Source organism: Homalodisca vitripennis, chromosome 4, assembly GCF_021130785.1.
Source record: "Homalodisca vitripennis isolate AUS2020 chromosome 4, UT_GWSS_2.1, whole genome shotgun sequence".
In the NCBI taxonomy this organism is placed as follows: Eukaryota; Metazoa; Arthropoda; class Insecta; order Hemiptera; family Cicadellidae; genus Homalodisca; species Homalodisca vitripennis.
Genome location: NC_060210.1, coordinates 71,766,699 through 71,791,485, shown reverse-complemented (window position 1 = coordinate 71,791,485; position 24,787 = coordinate 71,766,699). Strand labels below are relative to the sequence as shown.

Genomic DNA, 24,787 nt, shown 5'->3' with positions numbered 1-24,787 from the left:
ACAGATCGCTCGCTATACTCCGCCACCACTGTCACTGCAGTAGTAGTGATCTTCCTCTCGTATTCTAGTTACGTTTACTTTAATAATAGAAAATCTACTTTACTCACACATCCAACAGAGTTGGAAATCTCGACTACTACCAAATCTACACAGATGGCTCGCTATACTCCGCCACCACTGTCACTGCAGTAATGATCTTCCTCTCGTATTCTAGTTACGTTTACTTTAATAATAGAAAATCTACTTTACTCCCACATCCAACAGAGTTGGAAATCTCTACTACTACCAAGTCTACACTGCTCGCTCGCTATACTCCACCACCACTGTCACTGCAGTAGTGATCTTTCTCTCGTATTCTAGATGCGTTTACTTTAATAATGGAAAATCTACTTTACTCACACATCCAACAGAGTTGGAAATCTCTACTACTATCAAGTCTACACAGGTCGCTCGCTATACTCCACCACCACTGTCACTGCAGTAGTGATCTGATCCTCTTCTTGTATTGTAGTTACGTTTACTTTAATAATAGAAAATCTACTTTACTCCCACATCCAACAGAGTTGGAAATCTCTACTACTACCAAGTCTACACAGCTCGCTCGCTATACTCCACCACCACTGTCACTGCAGTAGTAGTGATCTTCCTCTCGTATTCTAGTTACGTTTACTTTAATAATAGAAAATCTACTTTACTCCCACATCCAACAGAGTTGGAAATCTCTACTACTACCAAGTCTACACTGCTCGCTCGCTATACTCCACCACCACTGTCACTGCAGTAGTGATCTTTCTCTCGTATTCTAGATACGTTTACTTTAATAATGGAAAATCTACTTTACTCACACATCCAACAGAGTTGGAAATCTCTACTACTACCAAGTCTACACTGCTCGCTCGCTATACTCCACCACCACTGTCACTGCAGTAGTGATCTTTCTCTCGTATTCTAGATACGTTTACTTTAATAATGGAAAATCTACTTTACTCACACATCCAACAGAGTTGGAAATCTCTACTACTATCAAGTCTACACAGGTCGCTCGCTATACTCCACCACCACTGTCACTGCAGTAGTGATCTGATCCTCTTCTTGTATTGTAGTTACGTTTACTTTAATAATAGAAAATCTACTTTACTCCCACATCCAACAGAGTTGGAAATCTCTACTACTACCAAGTCTACACAGCTCGCTCGCTATACTCCACCACTACTGTCACTGCAGTAGTAGTGATCTTTCTCTCGTATTCTAGTTACGTTTACTTTAATAATAGAAAATCTACTTTACTCACACATCCAACAGAGTTGGAAATATCTACTACTACCAAGTCTACACAGCTCGCTCGCTATACTCCACCACCACTGTCACTGCAGTAGTGATCTTCCTCTCGTATTCTAGTTACGTTTACTTTAATAATAGAAAATCTACTTTACTCACACATCCAACAGAGTTGGACATCTCGATTACTACCAAGGCTTCACATTCATTCTCCATTAATATTACTTTCAGTGCTCGTAATACGCCGCCGCCACCCCCACTACAATGTTTCTCCTCTCATATCCCACCTTTCGTTTACTTCAATGATCAGAAATCACAATGCTGTGTTACCACTGTTGTGTATATATATACTTTTATAAACACGCTTGAATAATATTCGGATCGTAATAGAAAATACAGTGTCAATTCTGATGTTACGTTAATTTAAAATCGATTTTGTTATATTTATTTATATATTATATATATTATAAAATTACAATATATATATATATATATATATATATATATATATATTGTAATTTTCCTAAACTGTACACTTCTAATGAACAATATAAACCTTACCTGCAATCCCCTTATTAGAACGAAATGTCACCGTTTTTGCATTGTTCAAAAACATAACAAGCTCCTCGCTGTTCATTCCAGAGAACAAAATCCAAACAAAATTGAAGATTTTTTAAATTAAAAGGTTATTATATTGAAGCATTACGTACTAATGCAAACATCAATTTGAACACATTAATTTGAAAAAGAAGAAAAAGTTTATAAACTTGTATTAAAATCAAGATATCCTCTTGCTTTGTACCTTCGATAATGTATTCTGTTTTTATCTCTATTTTAACTCTGCAATTTTTAATCAAACATCAGTTGTGAACCATTTGTTAATTGTTTATTTTCAAGGAGAGTTAAGTTTTCTTGTTTATAATAGTGCCATATTTGTAAACACTGAAAATGTTTGAAAATTTGTAAGTTTAACCATATTTGCTTTTTTATGTATTAAAATAATATATTAAATGTATTGATATATAACTTAATTTGTAATAATATTGCGAGCTAGACTGTTGCAAACAAATGTTGCTTTTATTCGTTACCTTTGGAATATAATAAATCCACTGTTTATGCAGAGTTTGGTATTTTCCGGTATTTGTACATGAAGGGGGCGCGGCGACTAGCTGCGGGTCTCTCACGAATATTGTGTGTAGTGTTCCCATCTCTACTCCACTTTCACTGTGTACTGCACTGTGTTCTCCCACACACCATTCCGGGAAGCGTTATTGTAATACAGCACTCAGCTTTATTGTACTGTACTTTAGTGAGGAAAACATTTAGAGACGTTTGATGAACTTTTTGTATGAGAAATATACTAAATTATCGCGATCTTTTCAAGAATAAGATATTATAGTTGGGCTAACTCATTTAAATATAATTCAATGTTAATTATGTAATTGCCTGAGCGTTAGCGAAGTCCATCACTCGAAGGACTGGACAAATTTGATTTCTGTCTATCTGTCTGTCTGTCTGCTAGATATCTCGAAAACCGACTGACTTATAGGTTTGGAATTTTGCATGAAGCTTCATTCGTATATAGGCATCGGTGATGGCACATGTCATTCCATGAAATTATGCTGAGCATTAGCGAATCTTTCTATATTGGTCTTATTGGTAATCATGATGACAACGAGAAAATAGCAGAATACATATATTTGCACCAAACTGAGTACAATCATGTGAGATATTAAAATGTGATATGTTGATTCATAAAATAAAAAATTAATAAAAGTGTGTAAGTCAACGTTAAAAATCAAAGTCGAGATTCGATAGCATCGCACTCTTACGTTGTAGTACCTCCCTAGCTCATCGGGCGTTTTATTATATAAAAACTGCTATTTAACTTGCCAACGCTGCTAATGAAAGTATTATGTGGCATGATATCTCGAGAAAGATTTTATCCGTAGACAAAAATAATAGTCTGTGATAGTGCATGTCCGATCATGAAATTTTGCTGAGCGTCATTGAAGCCTATCACTCAATAGACTGACACAACTTCTCTATTGTCTGTCTGTCCGTAGGAGGTATAGATTTGGAATTTTAGAAGCAACCTCAGCTATTCGTGGTGTTCATCCCGTTAATATGTATTTATCTATTGAATGATGTTCGACTTTGGAGTACGATCGCCTGGTTCTCCACTTATTCGAGGAAATAGTGTGAAGTGACATCGTGAAAGTTCGTGAATCAGCAAGAGTGGAGCACAAGTGTACCGCTTTCACAACCTTGGGTGGCCAGGGCCGTGGCGCAGCTGCACACTACACGTAATGGAAGGTTTCTGGTGAGTCAGTAACTGGAGGTGCAATACTGGAGGTGGAGGACCAGACAGAGTGGTGCGTGCGACGCGTGCGGTTGTGGTCGCGAGAACAAACCGCGGGCTTGTCTTTCCTCTGGTCATCGGAATCGATTATAGCTCTTACACCACTTCCAGCGTCAAATTTTAGTGTCATCTCTTTAAAAGACTACGATTCTTTTAAATAAAATAACATGTTTTCACTATGGGTTTTTTTTAAATATATGTGGTAAACATGACACTAGAATTGTATGTCCTGAGCAGAGTCGATAAATTGTTGTTCATTATTATTTTACGCATAGTTTTGAAACATATTATTTAATTGATTTCCGTAAACTTTATTACAATGGCATTTAACATTTGTTTCGGCCAATCAACTATACTGAATGCTTGATGCGTTGTGGGTAAAATTACCAATATTTTTATTTTACTCGTATTGTTGACAGAACTTATAATTCCATAACATAGAATCAAAATATTAAACCATAACATTACATGCCCTTGTAGGTTAGTTGATTTTAGTTACGCAAAAACAAGAATAAGCTATGACTTCGTGTCATCTACCCTTTTGGACAGATTTAATATTATACGTAGAAATTATAAATAATTGTCAAAGCTAAATTGATTTATTGGCTACTACACTAACTGAGTGCTACTAACATATGAGTAGGCTTATAAATTAAGAAGTAACAGTGACCTGTTCGTACACCAAAGGACGTTAAATAAGATGGTAAATGTTCTATGAGGTGGTAAAATCCGAAGTTTTCGCCTCAAATGGCTCGATCAGTAGGTCGGCGATGGATGAAATTTGTCACGCTAAGAACACATATTGTGAGCTACGACGATGGAACACGCTATGACCCCATTCTCGCAGATTGTATTGCCTCCGTTCTCACACCACTTACCATAACTTCGATCGGTACCAATAACAGTTGCAGTGTCCAGGCGCGGATAGGCAATACAGGTACACGGCTGCCGCCCTATTGCGTTCCTGCCCCCGCTGTCTCAGCGATCCTTGCACCAACAGACTTGGGTAATCTTATTAATTCTCTGCTGTCACTTTTATATATTTTTTACATTGACTTTCTCGTAGGTTGTTAGATTATTGACCATTCAACAACAGTTAGCACACCTAAAATATGGTTTGGATTTTTAGAGGATAAATTGTAGATCAGTTTTACCAAGTTTTATGTTATTTATTATAGTGTAACATATTATTGTATTGCTCAAAGGATTTTACTTGCATAGTTATATGAATTAATTACATCTACTCCTGCAATTAAAATTATCCTAAGCAATAACATCATACGAATTTGATTTAACATGCTATGTTAAACTGTTTGTAATGTTACATAATTGATCATAATATATTCAATGCAAATGTGTGCGGAACTAAAATTAAGTCACTCTTTAGAATTTTTCATGTAATCAAATTTAAATTATTTACTATACTCATTACCTGGTTATGGTTTGGTTGCAACAAATGATATAATTGCAAAACTTATTTTTATGCCTTTAAAAATTTATAATTGTATGACTTCAACGTGCTTTCTTTTTTTTTTGTTAACATATTAAAATTGAGGTACATTAAAATAATTGTGTTTTAACATCCGACATACTCATAATACATGACGAAATACAAAGGAATTCAGAATCAACATGAGCTCATTTTTCACGTGAAAATTAAAAGATAATTTAATGTTAAGTCCTGTTTCGTTTGGAAATTACGTTCGGCAAAAAGATTCTTTTCTTAAAATATGGTTGTATTTCAATATTCGGATCACGGTTGCAAAGATAACTGTAAGCGACAGGCAGTTTTGTCGTAACACACAAAAGTTAAAGTTCTATGACTTATTTTATTACATTTTCCAGCTTAAAAGTGTTAATAAACTAACATTTTTCCCCAGGTAATAAGTACGGCTTAGTGTATAATAAGACCTCACATCTATTGCTAGCCGTAACTCGCTAACAAAATGTTCGTATATGATACTGTAATTGTATATTCTGATAATGTGTATTATGTTTGACACGTACAGAAGTAGTAGTTAAAGCACAAAATTAGATCGATATTACAGCAAAACATGTATCGGCGACCTCGAGGCCGTGTGAGTATCTGGAGTGTGACCGACAGTGTACTGTACACGGGTACAGTTATGGGAGCCTAACACACTGCTGCCTGCCGGACTGTACTAAACCCAGTGTAGCTCCGTCCGAATATCCCAATCAATTTTCTATTTACAAAAATCTTTAAAATTTACTGATTTTTGCCTGAGAAGAATAGATTTTTTGACATTTGAAATATATTCCGTTGTGTTCCTTGTACAAAATGTATCCTTATGGACATCCTTAAAGTGTGGATAACTTAAAATATACACTTTAGTCATCTCCAAAGATGAGGCCATACAGGTAATGGCGTGGTGGCCCCCTGGTGATGTATGTTTCATGAGTAGAGTTTTGTGGTGTTGGTTTTGTGGCAATTGATATGGCTGTTAAGATATTATCTCGCTATAGCATCATCCTCCGGTCATGAACCCAGTTCATCATCCCGAGGCGTGTCAGGTTCTGTGTTATTACGCCACAAAGTGATTTGTAAGGCTGCTGTGCACATTTTCGTGTTTAGTGTACCTGGGTTTTGTCATGGCAAACTCCGGGACAAGCCAGCGCCGGCAGCCCAGTTCATAATCCCGAGGCGTGTCAGGTTCTGTGTTATTACGCCACAAAGTGATTTGTAAGGCTGCTGTGCACATTTTCGTGTTTAGTGTACCTGGGTTTTGTCATGGCAAACTCCGGGACAAGCCAGCGCCGGCAGCCCAGTTCATAATCCCGAGGCGTGTCAGGTTCTGTGTTATTACGCCACAAAGTGATTTGTAAGGCTGCTGTGCACATTTTCGTGTTTAGTGTACCTGGGTTTTGTCATGGCAAACTCCGGGACAAGCCAGCGCCGGCAGCCCAGTTCATAATCCCGAGGCGTGTCAGGTTCTGTGTTATTACGCCACAAAGTGATTTGTAAGGCTGCTGTGCACATTTTCGTGTTTAGTGTACCTGGGTTTTGTCATGGCAAACTCCGGGACAAGCCAGCGCCGGCAGCCCAGTTCATAATCCCGAGGCGTGTCAGGTTCTGTGTTATTACGCCACAAAGTGATTTGTCGCCAAATAAAAGCGAGAGTTGTTTACATTCAGAGGAGGCAACGCGCGCTCTGCGCCTTTATACTTACACTTGACCTTGGTACGCCCTCTCCACTCCACTCTAGGTCACGCCTAGTTGATGGCTTCCATTGTTGGTCCTGCTCCACTGGATTCGCCAAGTGTCTACTACCAAAATAAATTTACATTTACTTTACTGAGCCGGTATCGTATTTTTTATTGTTTTATTTTGGCACATCGTTTAGTGTCGTTGATACAATACGAGCGCATTGCTGTTCCATTACTATATAGTTTCGATAAGAGCTCTGCATATGATACGGAATCCAGCAATGAAGAAATGTGTATTGTTTGCACTTGATTGGGATGCGTTTGTTGAACCTCAAACACGGGTGTTAAAACAGGATCTCTTTGTTGTCGGCGCTCGCAGCCGGATTGTTTACTCCATGAAAACCAATGTTTGTTAAAACAGTATTTGCTATCAGATTCTATTTGTGCTTTTTGCCCGAAATATTGCAGAAAACCGTATAACCAGTTTAGTGAACCAATCAGATTTTCTAGTTTCGCATACGAATGAATATAACGGAGCAGACTACAGAAATTAATTCATATTTCTGTGCATTCTCCGCACTATCCGTGGTGTCAGTCCATACTTACTGGTAACGTTAACTCCGCAACTGATTAATTGTTTGTATTTTCATATTTAATTACATCGCATTTAAAGAAACTTACACAGTGCACTGGCATGTGTCATCAGGTTTATAAGTGTCAGTCGATTAACACTGTTGTAATGAAATTCCTACTGAATCAAATTTAATGGAGTGGAACATACAAATCTTAAAATCTGACAGGCGACTAAAATACACGTGAATTTTTATCATTACCATACATGTTGGCGTTTAATTCTACCGATAAGGGGTTTAATTTCTTTTCAAGACTGACTTGGGAAGCGAGATCTAAGTTGTACTTTTATAACAACACAATATAATTTCTCGTGAAATTCATAGATGTGTAATCCTTAGGAAATTTAATTTTGGAGAGGGTCGAAATGAGAGGGCAGATATATGTTATAAGTGTCAAGAGTTAACTTTTTTCAAAAGCAATATTTTTAGCTTAACACTCTCAAAAGCATTCACTAAGCACTTAATTAATAGTTGTATCATGCTCGGTTAAATAAGTTACAAAGTTATTGGACCTTTAGAGATTATATAAACCAGTAGACCAGTAAACTGCATCCGCGTGTCATATAACAGCGTTATGAGCATTTGCCATGTTAAATAACATAACATGAGCATTTGGTATTATTGTGCTAGTTCCATAGATTTCAGAGCTAAACAAGTTAACATAGACTATAGTGACAGGAGAATCGAGTAATTTGTTTATTGTAGGTGTCACGACGAGCGTGAAGATCCTATTCTAACGAAGTTTCGTGCTACGTACAGTTGTAAATAGGCAAGTGAAACACACAGTAGCACATACAACCGACATACTAGTGATGTTCAATTGATGATACTCACAGACCTCTTTACTAGTAGTAACAGCTATTCTGATCGCATTGTAAATATAATTCATTCTTGTACTTTTCGTTTTTTATGAATACAAAACTAGAATTGAACTAAACGAATACTACCATTTGTTTCAAATTATTTCCTCGTCATTCTCTAAGTTATTTTCCCCGTCGGTGTAGTGAATTGCGACACTGACTACGAACGGATTTTAATGGAGAATGAAGACTCCGGACTCGGCTGTATTGATGGACTGAGAAAATCCAGAGGCCAATGCTAAGTCCGGCCCTTCGCCACCCTATGCTAACCCGACTAAGGCTCTACGGCCGGTGATTTAATTATAACTTACTCAGTTTTAAACCATTTAAAATTACTACCGCCAAGTAAGTACCTTGACTATTACATCACATCACATGCCGCCACGTGACCGCCAACGAATGTGTTTACCAACCATTGTTAACGAAATCCGCCGTGTAATGAGTTAGAGTCCTCGGCAGTACATGGGACTAATACATGTCCTGCCGATCATTTTACTTCACTATTGTTACTCATCAACATTCTCGAATCGGTTAAATTCGTTGAATCGTTACACAAATTTGAATTACTGACAGCTGATCATTATACTAAAGTGATGACTCACTGTTTCTACAAAAGGAATAGGATATTTTATTAATTAATCCTACCAATAAAACTAAAATGTTTCAAAGAATTCAATTGGTACTTTTAATTGGCAATTAAAATTTTGTTGATTCACTATTCCAACAAGAACACAACCGTTGATAGGCTATTTAGCTCTAATCCCACCAATAAGTAGTAATCCTTTCTGTGGCTAATCTATCACAAATCGGATTTCGATAACGGAACCAAAATAACAGTCGGTCTTCAGATTTCTTAATATTGTTAAACGCTTTTTCCCCGGTGACGTGTTAACAAAGATTACGTAAAGTGTGCGATATTGCTCGGGTAGATTTAACCGCACGCGAGTGACTGTCACACCTCAGTCTACACTCTATACCGGTGTTGTGGTAGTTGAGAATAGTGGACGCGCTATGTGCAGACAACGGCAGACCTTGAGCACCTCTTCACGTCGTTGGAGGAGGTAACCGTGTACTTTTATCCCGCATTATATGTTTCTTTCTTTCTTCCTTAATATATGGGAACAAAGGAGATCATGGGTACAGTAACCGCTCTCCCAACATAATTCTTTCACACCGAAGGTTGTCTTCCTTGCATCCCATGTGAGGCTCCTTGTTTCTTCCTCCCCCCTCATAAACCAAAATTATTACAAAATAATTGTTTGTAAGAACTATATTTTTATTGCATTTGTTTAAAAATATGTACTTGATTGCACCAGGGATACCTTGAACTAGGACAGAAGGAACATATAAAATGTGTTCTATTCCTGTTTAGATGTAACTCATTTCTTGGAACGGTGACTGTTAAACCGTAGGGCGATTAATCCGAAGGCGGTTAGGAGGCCGCTTACTGTGCCTGACTATATCCGGATTAAGAAAGGAGAGATCCTAATTCGAGTTCCAGGGCGGAGCGAGTACTTTTTGTTCATAAAGTGTTCTTGAAATAATATATATATATATATATATATATATATATATATATATATATATATCTTCAATAAGAATAGAAAAGAATAGAAGAAAAGAACATAAAAATTATCTATATTTCGTCTTAAGACATTTTCAAGAGATATACAGTAGGTAAATAAGCAAATATATCAACAAAAAATAATAAACAAAAGAAACATCATATGTTAATAAAAACTAATTTTGAATTACGTACAAAGAGTAAATAATTTTGCTTATTACAAGGAATATAAAGTTATAAATTAAAATTGTAGTTAAATGTGTAATGTTATAAATTAAAATTGTAACGTGTAATTTATACATACTGCTATCCGTATCTTAAATTTAGACCATCCGGATGTTTAGTTTGTAGCACCCTCTGATGAGCTATTTCTAAATAATTTATTTTAAGTTTATGGGGGTTCTGAATTTTGTTAATACTTTTTAGAGAAAAGCATTCATCGAATTTTTTTGTTATGCTCCATTGCATGGGCCGAAATAGGATTTGATTTAATTTCAAGATTTGTATCGCTGCGATTTTTGTTCATTCTAATGTGCAATGGAGTTATGGTCTGACCAATGTAGTCCTTCGGACAGTCTTTACATGACAATTGGTAAATGACATTGCTGGATTCACAAGTCATTTTACCAATTATCGGATAATTTCTTTTCGTTGTGCTGCTACAGAAATGTTTTGAACTTATTATTAAATTACATGTTTTGCAGCGAGGCTTAAAACAGGGTTCACAGCCAAAAGGTTTGTTTAAATTTTGAGTTAGCTCATCAGAGGGTAGTTTTGGTCTTACTAATATGTTTTTCAAATTTTGAGGCTTTTTAAAAATTACTTTAGGTGGATTAGTGAATATATTTTTGGTTACAGGTGAAGCCTGTAGAATATTGTGTGCAGTTTTTATTATACCATTAATTTTGTATAGCCCTGGATGATAGGTGGTAATAAATTTTCCTTGGTTTTTATAATTCCTAGGAGTAGAGTTTTTTAATATTTGCATGTTATCATTTACAATTTTGTTAGGATATCCTCTATTTCTAAAAAACATTTTTTAATTTTTCGGTGTGACAATAATAATCATGTTTATTAGACCAGAGTCTATTTGCTCTAATAGTTAGACTTTTCGGAATAGATTTTTTAATGTAACCAGGATGGCAGCTTGAGTAGTGTAAATATTGCATTGGATTGTTTGAGTTCTTACCTAATTTTTTGTCACAGTTTATGTAAATATTTATACATGTATATTATCTGAAGAAGTGTACCTAGATACACGAAAATTTATAAATGTTTCAAACCAATATACCGTGGTTTATTTATTAAGAAGAGAATAACCTGTTTCTGTCGATATATATATATATATATATATATATATATATACACACACACACACACACACATATTTCACACACACATACACACATATTTCACACACACACACACATATTTAACACACACACACATATTTCACACACACACACAAATATATATATATATATATATATATATATATATATATATAAACACACATAACAGAACCAATATATACATTTAATTTACAAATTTATTTTGATTATTAAAAATTTTAATAATGTACAATTTTTAAATTTAAACAAAATATGGAGAATGTTTATGTTTAATTCGAAATGTTTAGATATATATTGTTAAATATATCTTTTTAAGTACATAACAATACACAAATATTATATTTGTCACATCATAATTGTGCTAAACTAAGACTCCTTCTATTAATTCAAATATGAGAGAATAAATGTTAGGGGTTTCCTCAGTTTATTTAACACACGAAATGGAGTTTTCATTTTATTACTTAACGAATAATAATTAACTGAAATAATTGGCGTTCAGAATACAGTTTTTTGAGAAATCCCATGTTCAAGTTGTGCAAGTTAACAAACCCGAGGACAGCGCGGGCTGTCTGTGTGCCATTGACCCGAACAGTGCGGCTCCACTCCCGCCAAACAACAGTGTTGCCACATCAATTTCCATTCTCATATCAGCACAAAACCTATAATGACATTATTAACTATAGTTCATAATGTGTAAAACATTGTTATCAATAGATAGGGTATAAATGTATTCCTAAACAACAAATGCCTTTTGCCCGTTTGACGGTTTTAATCATAGCCATGTTAATTTATTTTTGTTCACTGCTACAAGTACAGTAGCTTGCTATGTTTCTTAAGAAAGAAACATCGCTTAAGAAATGAATTTTTGTATATCTGAAGAGTCACGGAGTCGGTTAACAACGATACGGGCTCGGTCTCTTCTATTCCTTTATCGTGAGTGTTCTTGGTATTTAATTTCCTATTAAATATATATGTGGGAGTGTGTGTGTGTGGAGGGGGGGGGGGCACCGGGGACTAGAATGTGCAATATGTCGGCGAGGCCATGTCCGGTCTGTATTGGGCAATATCCGGTACTGTGTCGGTGTTGATGCATTCCGGCGCGTCCATCGCATCCTCGCCTCATCGCAGGCATCGCATATTGACGCGACGCGACGCGAGCCTCGGCCGACCCACCCTCACTCGGCTAGCATTGGTTGGGTGAGTTTGTTGACCCAATAAAGCAGGGAACAGATCTTAACTGGGTAATTATAATGTTTAAAGAATCGTTCACTTGTAAAATTATCACGTTTCTAAATAGTGAGCTGTATTCTGTGTGTGTTTGCAGGTGGTTCCACGGACACTTGTCGGGCAAGGAGGCCGAGAAATTGATACTGGAGAAAGGCAAGAACGGCAGTTTCCTGGTACGAGAATCTCAGAGTAAACCCGGCGACTATGTGCTGTCCGTGCGCACTGACGACAAGGTCACCCATGTCATGATTCGCTGTCAGGTAAAACGCCTTGACATTCACATGTCATAACGTGTTTAGATGATTTACAGTGATAGGCCTGTGGTTTATCTGCATAATGATCACAGTTGGAATATAGAATGTAAGGAGGCATAGATAGGGATGTTTTTAGATTGCACATGACATTTTTACTACCGCATTTGTTGCCCAATATATTGATTACTCTCCAATTAAGAGAGCTCACTACTTAAAAATATGATTATCTGTTAAGATGTATGGTTTATAATTTATATTCAATATAAAGTTCCTTATGGAAAAACCTATACTGAACATAAATTTGAAACACTATTAAAAGATAATCATATTTTAACAGTCAATTAGCACTCGGGCATAAATGTAAGTTTCCGAAGTGAAACATTTAAAGATTGGAGACAAGATGCTATTTCTAATGCAGTTTTACGTAGCCTCATGTTATAGACTGCTCCCAGCTGCAGACATGCTCTTAAGGGTTCAAATTCAGAAATATGTTTAATTTAAATAAAATATAGAACATTTATTAATGTTATTGGCGCTTTGACATTATTAGAGAAAACTTTCACAAGAAAGTTATAGATTAGCTAAAATCCTAAAAGAAGTGCATAAGTAAAAGTTTATGTTAAGAGGATTACAATTCACAACAGTAAAATTGTACACTATTTTTGAAATTTATAAGGGTACAAAAAGATAATAATCTCTCAGCTTCTACAGTGTTTATCTTTCATGTACTGATTTGTATCAAAGAAACATATATCACCATTAATAAGTGTTTGTAATTTTTACCAAACAAGCTCTTTCTTTGCAACAATATCGGTTTTTAGTGCTTTAATATATTCAAATTGTTAGCTTTGAAACTGCCCTTCAAGACTACAAATAGTAAAGGCCTTGACCAGAGTCAAAACTTAAGCCTCTCTACAGGACTTTAATTAGTTCTGCTATGTTAGCTTACAACAAAGCCAAGCACTGTACTGCTGAACCTTACTGTTTAGTTATTTCAGTGGAATCAAAGGTACATAATTTTCTTTTACATTTCTATTGTGCAGGTTTTATCCTAATTTGAAAAAGGTGAAATGGAGTGTAACTAGAAATGTTTAAAATATAGTAACAGAACAACAAATTCTCTTATAAAAAATCCTATAAGATAACTCTTAGTAAAATTACCAATTTGTTTTAAACTTAAGCACTTCTATTTTAAATAGTATGGAGGATGTGCTATTAGGGTGTAGTTTTAGTATAGTTCTTAAAAAAATTGTTATTAATTAAATAGTATAATAACTTATTAAACCATAAATATACACCAAAGGAATCCTACAGATTTATGTAGTTTGAACAAATGGGAAATATTAATATGCTGTTGTAATTTTGTGTCAAATTCCATTATTTTATTAGCTAAGGAATATTTGGTTAATTCACCATACACTAAAAGTGTATCAAAATTGGTTCTGATCATCAATATATTCATTATCATCTTACTGTATGCAAAAATACAACAAAGTAAATACAGTTGTGTTCCTAAGATGTGTGTAGTGGCCCAGTAAACTAAGCTAGTCTCCAATTCAGCACCTTCCTATAAGGAAGTGGTTTGTAATTAGGTTAGTTGGGCATTGCATGGCATGGTGTAGTGTAGGGGGGCTTGTCATTGAGTGCCTTGTAGTGCAGCCTACAACTGAGTCTTCCATTCCACTGAGTGTCACCTAGCTAGACCTTTAGTGGTATGTATTTTGTAATTAGGTTAGCTGGGTATTACCGGGATAGTGCAGTGCAGGGGGGCTTGTCATTGAGTGCCTTGTGGAGCAGCCTACAACTTAGTCTTCCATTCCACTGTCACCTAGCTAGGCCTTTAGTGGTATGTATTTTGTAATTAGGTTAGCTGGGTATTACCGGGATAGTGCAGTGCAGGGGGGCTTGTCATTGAGTGCCTTGTGGAGCAGCCTACAACTTAGTCTTCCATTCCATTGTCACCTAGCTAGGCCTTTAGTGGTATGTACTTTGTAATTAGGTTAGCTGGGTATTACCGGGATAGTGCAGTGCAGGGGGGCTTGTCATTGAGTGCCTTGTGGAGCAGCCTACAACTTAGTCTTCCATTCCACTGTCACCTAGCTAGGCCTTTAGTGGTATGTACTTTGTAATTAGGTTAGCTGGGTATTACCGGGATAGTGCAGTGCAGGGGGGCTTGTAATTGAGTGCCTTGTAGTGTAGCCTACAACTGAGTCTTCCATTCCACTGTCACCTAGCTAGGCCTTTAGTGGTATGTACTTTGTAATTAGGTTAGCTGGGTATTACCGGGATAGTGCAGTGCAGGGGGGCTTGTAATTGAGTGCCTTGTGGAGCAGCCTACAACTTAGTCTTCCATTCCACTGTCACCTAGCTAGGCCTTTAGTGGTATGTACTTTGTAATTAGGTTAGCTGGGTATTACCGGGATAGTGCAGTGCAGGGGGGCTTGTAATTGAGTGCCTTGTAGTGTAGCCTACAACTGAGTCTTCCATTCCACTGAGTGTCACCTAGCTAGACCTTTAGTGGTATGTATTTTGTAATTAGGTTAGCTGGGTATTACCGGGATAGTGCAGTGCAGGGGGGCTTGTCATTGAGTGCCTTGTGGAGCAGCCTACAACTTAGTCTTCCATTCCACTGTCACCTAGCTAGGCCTTTAGTGGTATGTACTTTGTAATTAGGTTAGCTGGGTATTACCGGGATAGTGCAGTGCAGGGGGGCTTGTAATTGAGTGCCTTGTAGTGTAGCCTACAACTGAGTCTTCCATTCCACTGAGTGTCACCTAGCTAGACCTTTAGTGGTATGTATTTTTGTAATTAGGTTAGCTGGGTATTACCGGGATTGTGCAGTGCAGGGGGGCTTGTCATTGAGTGCCTTGTGGAGCAGCCTACAACTTAGTCTTCCATTTCCACTGTCACCTAGCTAGGCCTTTAGTGGTATGTACTTTGTAATTAGGTTAGCTGGGTATTACCGGGATAGTGCAGTGCAGGGGGGCTTGTAATTGAGTGCCTTGTAGTGTAGCCTACAACTGAGTCTTCCATTCCACTGAGTGTCACCTAGCTAGGCCTTTAGTGGTATGTATTTTGTAATTAGGTTAGCTGGTTATTACTGGGATAGTGCAGTGCAGTGCAGGGGGGCTTGTAATTGAGTGCCTTGTAGTGTAGCCTACAACTGAGTCTTCCATTCCACTGAGTGTCACCTAGTGGTAGTGGCCTTTAGTAGTATGTACTTTGTATAATTAGGTTAGCTGGGCATTACTGGCATATAGTGTAGTGTAGAAGGCTTGTCATAGCGTGCCTATTTTTTCCTTAGGCCATTCATTGAGCTGCTTAGTTTCTGTAATTATAGAGAACCTTTTATAGTTTTTTGAAATTTAATTTTAAATAATAAAATGTAGTGAAAGTAAATAGGATAATACTATTTGCATACAGTTAAATCTTTTACATATTTTAAATGTTATCTGTTTAAACCAGATGAACACCCAACAAACTAGTTTGAACTTTCTGGTTCTAGCTTTTGGCTTTTAATGATTTCCTGCTTGTCAAACCATAGTGACCTTGCACCTCTTTTCCTGTCCTCTATAGTCCTCTAGGTATTTTATTGCTCCATTTTATTGAGCTTACTTCCTTATTGTTTCAAAATTGGCCACCTTTATGTAACTTGTTTAGACTTAATAATGGACCTAGCCTTTTAAAACAGACAAGGTACAATCTATTTATTACTGGATAAAATCTTGATGTATTATTTGAGTTTTAAGATTGATTATATTACCTGTTCCAAAAAAAATACTGTATCTTGTACTAATAGTAATGTAAAATGTTGCTTGTTTGAGACTAAAAATATATAAACTAACACGAATGACACTGAGGATTTAGGAGCCTTGAGTCCATATAAAGATTTTGGGCTTTCCAAAAAAATTAATTTAATTGTATATTTTCCTTGATAATTTTTTATTTCAGAACATGGAAAACCTACAATAACTCTAGTATTTAATCAAGTAAATTTCTCTATTTTGTAACTTTTATACCAACATTTATGTTTCAGTCAGCAAAAATTATTATGTTTTATATAAATTTTTACGAAAAAAATCACTCAAATTTATCTTTGCTCAAGTGGTGTTGTGTAACTAAATTAAGTTTAAAATTAGATTTTTAGCACCTTTAAAGATTGTTTACATACTTGAAGAAATATTTCTTAAATATGATTTAGAAATATATGTAAAATTTCATATACGACTGTTTACATACTTGAAGAAATATTTCTTAAATATGATTTAGAAATATATGTAAAATTTCATATACGACTGTTCAATATGTTCTAATTCGATATCTTATAATTTGAAATTAAAAAATTGACACAATAAATATAATAAAATGTGTCAGCTGGGCAGTATGGGTGAAGGTGTAATTTGCAGGTGGAATAGTGATAATGTGTTAATTGAGCCTTGGCGTAGCTTTCAGGCCACATTAACATAGACTGTGTTGCAAGTGACATGCTTCACTGCTCTCAAGGTCTCTGATTGTCATGGTGGAGCCTGAACGGTCATCAAACCAAACCTCGTCACACGTTTATAGGAGTATTACTCTTCTGTTCTTCACTGAAACATGAAATTATTTATAGCACTTATGCTTTGGACAGCAGTGATATTTCACTTCTTTTCAATTTTAACTGTTTAAGTGTCAATTTAAAAAAATGTATTATTCTTGTGTTCTTTACCAGCAAATTTTAAAAGCTCAGAAGTGTTAGGAATTTCTATTTTTAATGTTAATTGATGGTAATAAAACCACATCAGTTTGCCTGGGTATATTTTAGAAATTCAAACAATCATTCCTTATTTTAGACAACTTAGTAATTCTATTGGCTTCTCAGTAATCATTATTATGACCTGGAGTCTGAATGATATCATCTTTCTGAGAGCTGTGTCACTATCAATACAGAGGAGTGGGTTGAGTGACAGCATGTGACTCATAATCCTTTTCTTGGGTGAGTAAAAACTCGTCCTCTGCATCATTGGTGTCTCCTTGAATGAAAATTTCCACTAAGACAGCCTGTAAAAGTTTGAGAGAATAGTAATAAGCTTTTATTGTTTATTGTTGCAGAAACTTTAGATTAAAGCGGTAAACTCAGTATAGTTAATGTTATTATTTAAAGGCCCAATAATATGTCACTGTATTGAAGTGTGTGTATTGAATAACACCAACATCAAGTTATTTCTATGATGACAACTTACAGTCTCCTTAACCTTTTTGCAGGACAACACATATGATGTAGGAGGTGGTGAGAAATTTGACAGCTTGTCGGAATTGATAGAGCATTACAAACGCAATCCAATGGTGGAAACGAGTGGTACTGTTGTGCACCTCAAGCAACCCTTTAATGCAACACGCATCAACGCCAGCGGCATTGACCATCGCGTCAAAGAACTGCAGGTTGGCTTACCATTTATTTTAACAAATACATTTTCAAAAGTATACTAGGAAAAAATAGTACTACTTTTAAAATGTATAACAATTTAGAATTATTAAGCTTGATCTTAAAGATTTTATTAACCCACATTTGAAACAACCAGTCTAATGGTTTTAACATTGATTTTGTTTCATAAAATAATTTTCTGGATTTAGTGAACAATTTATTCAGAAATGTTTATCACGAGTCCAGCTTAAGTAGAAATTGGAAATCAAATTTAAATAGCCATAGAAAATAGAGTTATGTTTTATTTCTTCTTCTAAACTCACTGATAACTTAATTTAACTGCATATTTGTAATAATAATATGAAAACATGTTTATTTTTTTTATGAAAGCAGATAAAGTTGTGTTATGTTTTTTTTAAAGAACAGTTTTTGTTACAAGTTTAATAATGTACATTTGTGTCTGTAATGTAAGGTTTAAAAAATGTTGTATTCAGGCTCATAAAATAGGCATTTCTCGTACATGATTGAAAAAATTCAAAAATATATTGGATGTTCGATGTTAGAAAAAAACTTTTCTCTTCTCTTTAACATATTAATATTTTAAGAAATAAATCAACTTTTTATAATGTACCATAATCAACTCATACAATATAATGGTGGTTTATAAATAATATCCTTTTTATCTTTTTAGAAAGAAAATGCACAATTAACTGGAAAAGCAGGATTCTGGGAAGAGTTTGAGTCTTTGCAGCAGCAGGAATGTAAGCATCTTCTATCCCGGAAAGAGGGACAAAAACCAGAGAACAGAAATAAGAACAGATACAAGAATATTTTGCCCTGTAAGTAAATAATTACTGTCTACCTTTTTGTAATTTATTATTTACATAAAAACCTTAATGTACTACAGTAATGTAATTTTAACAGACATAACTGTTTGAGATACAATTTAATGGTATTTTGTAAATTACAACACAATTTATTTGTTACAGTTGATCACACAAGGGTAAAATTAAAAGATGTTGATCCCAGTGTGCCTGGCTCAGAGTATATCAATGCAAATTACATCAAGGTATGAAACTTTACTATTTTAGAAGTTAAATCTTTTTTGACAACATTGTATTAGTCTGTGTAAGGATTCAATATGGTTTTACTGAGATCTTTTTGAAATAGTTTGAATTCAGTCTTGATTTGTGAAGATTAAATTTGTTATTCCTTGAAAATTTCTAATTTATCTGTATTACAGACAATTGAAATAGTTTATCAACATGATTGCTGAGTCATAAAGTGAAAAAGATTAATTCATCAAATAGGGCAAAGATTGCTCAGACATGTATTAATATTCGTATATTATAAATTACTTAAAATTTATTAAACATTAAAAGACTTTTGAAATTGTTACTCAAAAGTAACACACCCTAACAGCTCTTAAATCTGTAGTTATACAGTATTTAACACTTTGATTAAGTATTCTATTATATTTCTAGAAATATTAAAATAAATTGTTGTTATAATTACCTATATCAAATAGATCTTTTCAGTTGGTGTTGCTCACAAATGAGATTATTATAATAATATTAAGAGTAGGAAGAAAAACTAAATCATTCAAATGTGAATTTAGTTCTAAATCTGTGAATTAATAACAATGGGGTGTTGTTAAAATGTTTTTCCTATTAAACTGATGTTCAAAATATTGATTTTATTTTAAAAGTATGTTCAATGTTGAATTTAGACGGAAGAGGATGGAGACTGGCCTGTACGTACATATCTAGCAACACAGGGATGTCTGCCTACTACAGCCTCTCACTTCTGGCTCATGGTTGTACAGGAGAACACTAGAGTCATTGTGATGACCACCAAAGAGATGGAGAGGGGCAAGGTCAGTGATTCTATCGAGGATAACTAACAAAATATCTTTTCCTATTATAAAAGGAAATCATAGCCAACTGGAACATAAAAGTCACACCACCTATTGTAACTCTATTCAAGTTACTATTTTCAGTGCAATTTAACTACAATAGAGTTTCATTTGTAGGATAATACTTTATTTTTAATCAGGCATACAAAAATATTTAAGAATAACATTTGATAAGTACGTAGCAAATTTAATATCAATTTGCCATCTTAATTTTAAACACTCTATACAAGATTTTAAATTTTTGCACTATCTGTTGAATTGGATGTGGAAAGAAATTTGATATGTTAGGATCATAGCAAATCTTCTTGTGTTTTGCATTTTATGCTATTGCTACAACATAGATTACAAGGACTGACCGAATTAACTGGTATTTGGTGGTTGGAGATGATTTAGAAGTTTCTGTACACTATTTAGAAGTGACTATATGTTCATAATATTTCTACTTTAGTTAATGTCAGTAGCAGGCTGAAAGGATTCTATTCTTAGTATTGTTTTTGTTTATAACCATGTTATATTTTACATTTCAGAACAAATGTGCGAGGTACTGGCCAGAGGAAGGAGAGACGAAAGAGTTTGACAAAGTCACAGTGAAGAACATGTCACAGGCATCTACTACCGACTATACCCTACGAGAGTTCCTAGTCTCCTACAAGGACGAGGACAGGATAGTCTACCACTACCACTTCCAGGTAATGGATATATCACGGTCCACACTCTATTAAATAAGAAAAATGTTTTTAGTGTATTTCACATAAATTTAAAATATATCCACAGTTTTGCTGCCTTTTTTGGACATAAATCTGTAATAAATTCAATCTAACTGTGGGTTATCTAGACGTTGTGTGTTGACAGGCGTGGCCAGACCATGGAGTACCAGCAGACCCAGGCTGTGTGCTGAACTTTCTGCATGATGTGAATGCACGTCAGGAAAGCATCATCGGTGCCGGTCCAGTCTTGGTACACTGCAGTGCCGGGATAGGCAGAACTGGTACCTTCATCGTCATTGATATGATCCTCGACCAGATCAAGCGACAAGGTCAGCAGTCGTATTCACACTTTCAATATCAAAAATATTTAGATTTTTCCAAATATTAGAAGCTGGTAGACAGCTCTTTTTGCCGTCATGTTAAGCATGACGATGTATATTTAAGTAAAAAAAAGTTTTAATAATAATAAAATAGGACAATAATATAATATTTTATACAGGCAAAGGAAAAGATTTTTGAAAACAATCTTTAAATATGCTATGAGTTAATATAGTGCAATAAAAATTTCTACACTAATTTGAGTATTATTTAAAATATTTCATGCTGAATAAAATGAAATGAAATCTTTAAAATCAGTTTAAAAGTAAGTAAAAAACTTCAAAAATGTGTGTAAAGGGCAAGATAGTTCTAGAATTCTTAGCAAATACCTTTGCACCAAACCGAGATTTAGGTAGAAAACTTTTTCAAAAGTGACTGGTATCAAAAGGATTACTAATGTAAATACTTTTTGTTTTAGCAATTTTTCAGACAAATAAAGTCTTTCCTATTGTGAGAAACATGAGATAGAGGTTTGAATAATACCAAAATGTAGAATTGTAGGTATTATTCAAATATTATCCAGAACAGAAAGAAAAAATATTTTATTTTATTTTATTTTGGAATGTGTTGGAAGACTGAGTTTAATACCATTGTATCTCTTAAATAAGTGCATGATGCGAGTTTAAAACATTTTAAACCCGTATTTGCTTATTCTTATTAATATTATTACTAATATCAAATTAAATTATTGTATTATTAAACCCTTATTGGCAGTTACAAAACATGATTTAAAACTATTTCTTTCCTCGTCTTTCTGTTAACTACTAGTAAAATCTTTGCTTAATAAAACCCAAAATTGTATTTGATTGTTCCAATAGAAGGTTCGTTAGCAAAAGAAGGACCAACTAGACTTTAATCACAGTATGTTTCTCTTAGCTGATTAGAACTTACTTAGTACTTCTATGCAACATAGCTTGGCAATGAGTAAGTCACAGCAGATAGTGAGTCACTCACTTGTATCTAATCTACCCTAGTTCTTTTATTCATTTCAACCTAAATCTGTAAGCGATTATGAAAGAGAAAGCAAGTGTCACTGTCTTCTGCAGGTCTGGACTGTGAGATCGATATCCAGCGGACGATACAGATGGTGCGCTCACAGAGGTCTGGAATGGTGCAGACAGAGGCTCAGTACAAGTTTGTGTATCTGGCCGTGCAACATTACATACAGACTGTCTCACAGAGGATGCAGGCAGAACAAGTGAGAATTACATAGTCTACTTATTTATAATTCAATAGTTCAAACAAGGTAGTAAATTAGAGATTGGATAGTTTTTATCCTCATCTACTTTTTTATTAATTATTAGAAATAGTTGTGACTAAACATGTTTCATTTTTATTTTAAACTGTTTTCTGCTATACTTTAGGTTTCCAATTACTTGCTATTTTAAATTTAGCAGGATGTCTCACATTATCTGTACTAACTATAATGTACTGCATCGCCACCTAAACTGTAAATGCTACAAATATCTTCTAAATGAAAATGCCTCAGAAAATTAAGAAAATCAAATCTATCAATCAATTACACTATATTGGATAGTGACATTATAGTCTTCCACTTATAAATATTTTAGTTTATATATTGATATAAACACTAAACATCATCACGATGATCAAGTCAGAGCATTCAGTAATTCTGCAACAGTTTGTCGGCTTACATTTGATTCCTTGAGTTGTGTATATTAATGTTACAGTGAAAAAGTGGCAACATAGTTCATAACAGTTTTAAATCTTCATTGTTAATTGGCGTAATTATATTTTGGTATATTATATCAAATTAAATGCATTGTAAAAGATGAAATATATTGATCAATTCCAAGGTACACTGAGAATGTTTTATAAGTAAATATGTCAAATTGCTTTAAAGTGTTGATTTAATAGGTTTTTCACTTTTTTCTGCAATGCTGATGAGTACACAGAGCCAATAGGATTGCCAATGGCCGAGCGGTCTAAAACGTTCGACATTGGATATGAGTTAGAGATAGCGCTGATGCTAATCCTGCCTGTGACCAGGATTTTTGTCAGTACCATTGGTCTTGTACAGTAGATGGCAAAATTTATTTATTTAGGTAGTTTTTTAAATAGATAAAATATTACTTTGTATTCAGTAACATATAAAGGTACAAAATGACTTATATCTGTTATAACTGAAGATGTTTGTACAGAAAAGCTTGCAGCTGGGCAGAGAGTACACCAACATTCGGTACAGTAACGAAGTGAGCACGTCACCGACAATGACTCTGTCTCGCTCCACAACGTCGCTCACATCCACACCTGTCAGCTGCCGCACACCCAGTCGAGCATCGTCTGACATCCACTTGCCAAGGTATACACCTCTTCATGGCACTTCCACGTGAAGTGGGTGACTCTTCTTACTGTCAGTCACAAATATTGGTATTTACATTTTGTTGTACTGTTTATTGAGTGTGTAGTAAATTCTTAAATGATAAATGGAAGGAAGTAAAAAAAATTTGTTCCTCAATTCTTGTACTTTTGTGCTTTATAAGTCAAACGAAACTGTTCCATTGGTATCAAGAGTACAAACTGCTTAACAGATACTTCAAATATGAAATGCAGTACTTTTTCCACTAAGTTGTGACAGTAAGGACTGTTTCTCGCACATGCACTGTACACAATCTGTCACTTGTAATTTTCCAGGTACTAGACTGTATTTGTTGTGCAGGAAAGGTTCAATATTCTTGGAGTTTCTGTTAGAAGTCTGATCATTGTTTTTGTATCCTACGCTTCACACTGCCATCCAGAGTCCTTTATTTTCTCATTCATGAAAAAGTAAGTATATCTGACCGAAACATGTACTTTACATTGCTTGTTTAATTTTTTAATTGGTTGAAAGTGTTCAAACTGTGTTTTATGCAACAATATTGAAAATAGAAATACCTATTTCATTTTTTTATAAATTGATTTTTATACTACTTTTTATAGCAGATTTAAAAATATATATATATTTCATCACAATTCAACCCCAAGCAGACATAAATTATTAATTTATTTTGTAATGCTCACATTTGACATTAAAGGTTAATTAACTTGTTTTTTTAAGTAATGTAAAAACTTATAAAAATATTGCAATATAAATCACCAGAAAAATTCTAAAGCATGTAGTCTCTATTCCTTCTTTTGTACATTCCTACAGATCTTGCAGATTTTTACTGCATTCACATAAACCAAAATAAAATAAGCTTAACAAATGTTCCTAATCAAGAGCACACATTTGTTGCATTTTTACCTTTATGTAAGTTGACTTTAATAAAAATAATTCTTTACAAATTAAGTTATTATTCAGAATGTGACCGAAGACAGTCACTTCTTGCAGGAATATTATACTAAGAAATGTAATTTAAATTTAATCAAAAGTAGATATTTCCTGATTAGCTATTGTTCTAATATTTTACAGGACCCTTGCTCATCCATTTCTTGATGCTTGATGTTTCAATGTTTTATTTTAACCTTATGAGTAAGGCTGGATTTACTTGTTTGCCTATTTACTGCAGCTACATATGCAGTTGCCCAGGGCTGCAAATTTTAATGTGCACGATAATATTTTGAAATAATGTAATCTGTATAACATGAGTGGGAGGGTGTAATTAATTGTGAATGTAAGGTGTGAAGTAAGTTATAAAATAGAAGTTTAACACCTTCATTGCAACATGAGTCATGTACAGACTTCAGGA

At 34.7% G+C, this 24,787-nt stretch overlaps 1 protein-coding gene across 6 annotated transcripts in view; it reads left to right on the top strand.

The window, feature by feature from the left end:
- Positions 1 to 24,787, top strand: part of LOC124359515 (tyrosine-protein phosphatase corkscrew) — a 145,118-nt gene that overhangs the window by 118,538 nt on the left and 1,793 nt on the right. For 5 of the 6 annotated variants that reach the window (XM_046812313.1, XM_046812312.1, XM_046812310.1 and 2 more), the window contains 9 exons: positions 12,538 to 12,700; positions 17,939 to 18,115; positions 18,790 to 18,937; positions 19,088 to 19,167; positions 19,828 to 19,974; positions 20,541 to 20,702; positions 20,866 to 21,049; positions 22,145 to 22,296; positions 23,261 to 23,421. In XM_046812313.1, the coding sequence (XP_046668269.1) occupies positions 12,538 to 12,700; positions 17,939 to 18,115; positions 18,790 to 18,937; positions 19,088 to 19,167; positions 19,828 to 19,974; positions 20,541 to 20,702; positions 20,866 to 21,049; positions 22,145 to 22,296; positions 23,261 to 23,421 (1,374 nt within the window). Of the gene's footprint in view, positions 1 to 12,537; positions 12,701 to 17,938; positions 18,116 to 18,789; positions 18,938 to 19,087; positions 19,168 to 19,827; positions 19,975 to 20,540; positions 20,703 to 20,865; positions 21,050 to 22,144; positions 22,297 to 23,260; positions 23,422 to 23,778; positions 23,886 to 24,787 lie in introns of all 6 variants that reach the window. The other variant, XR_006922156.1, reaches the window with a different exon arrangement.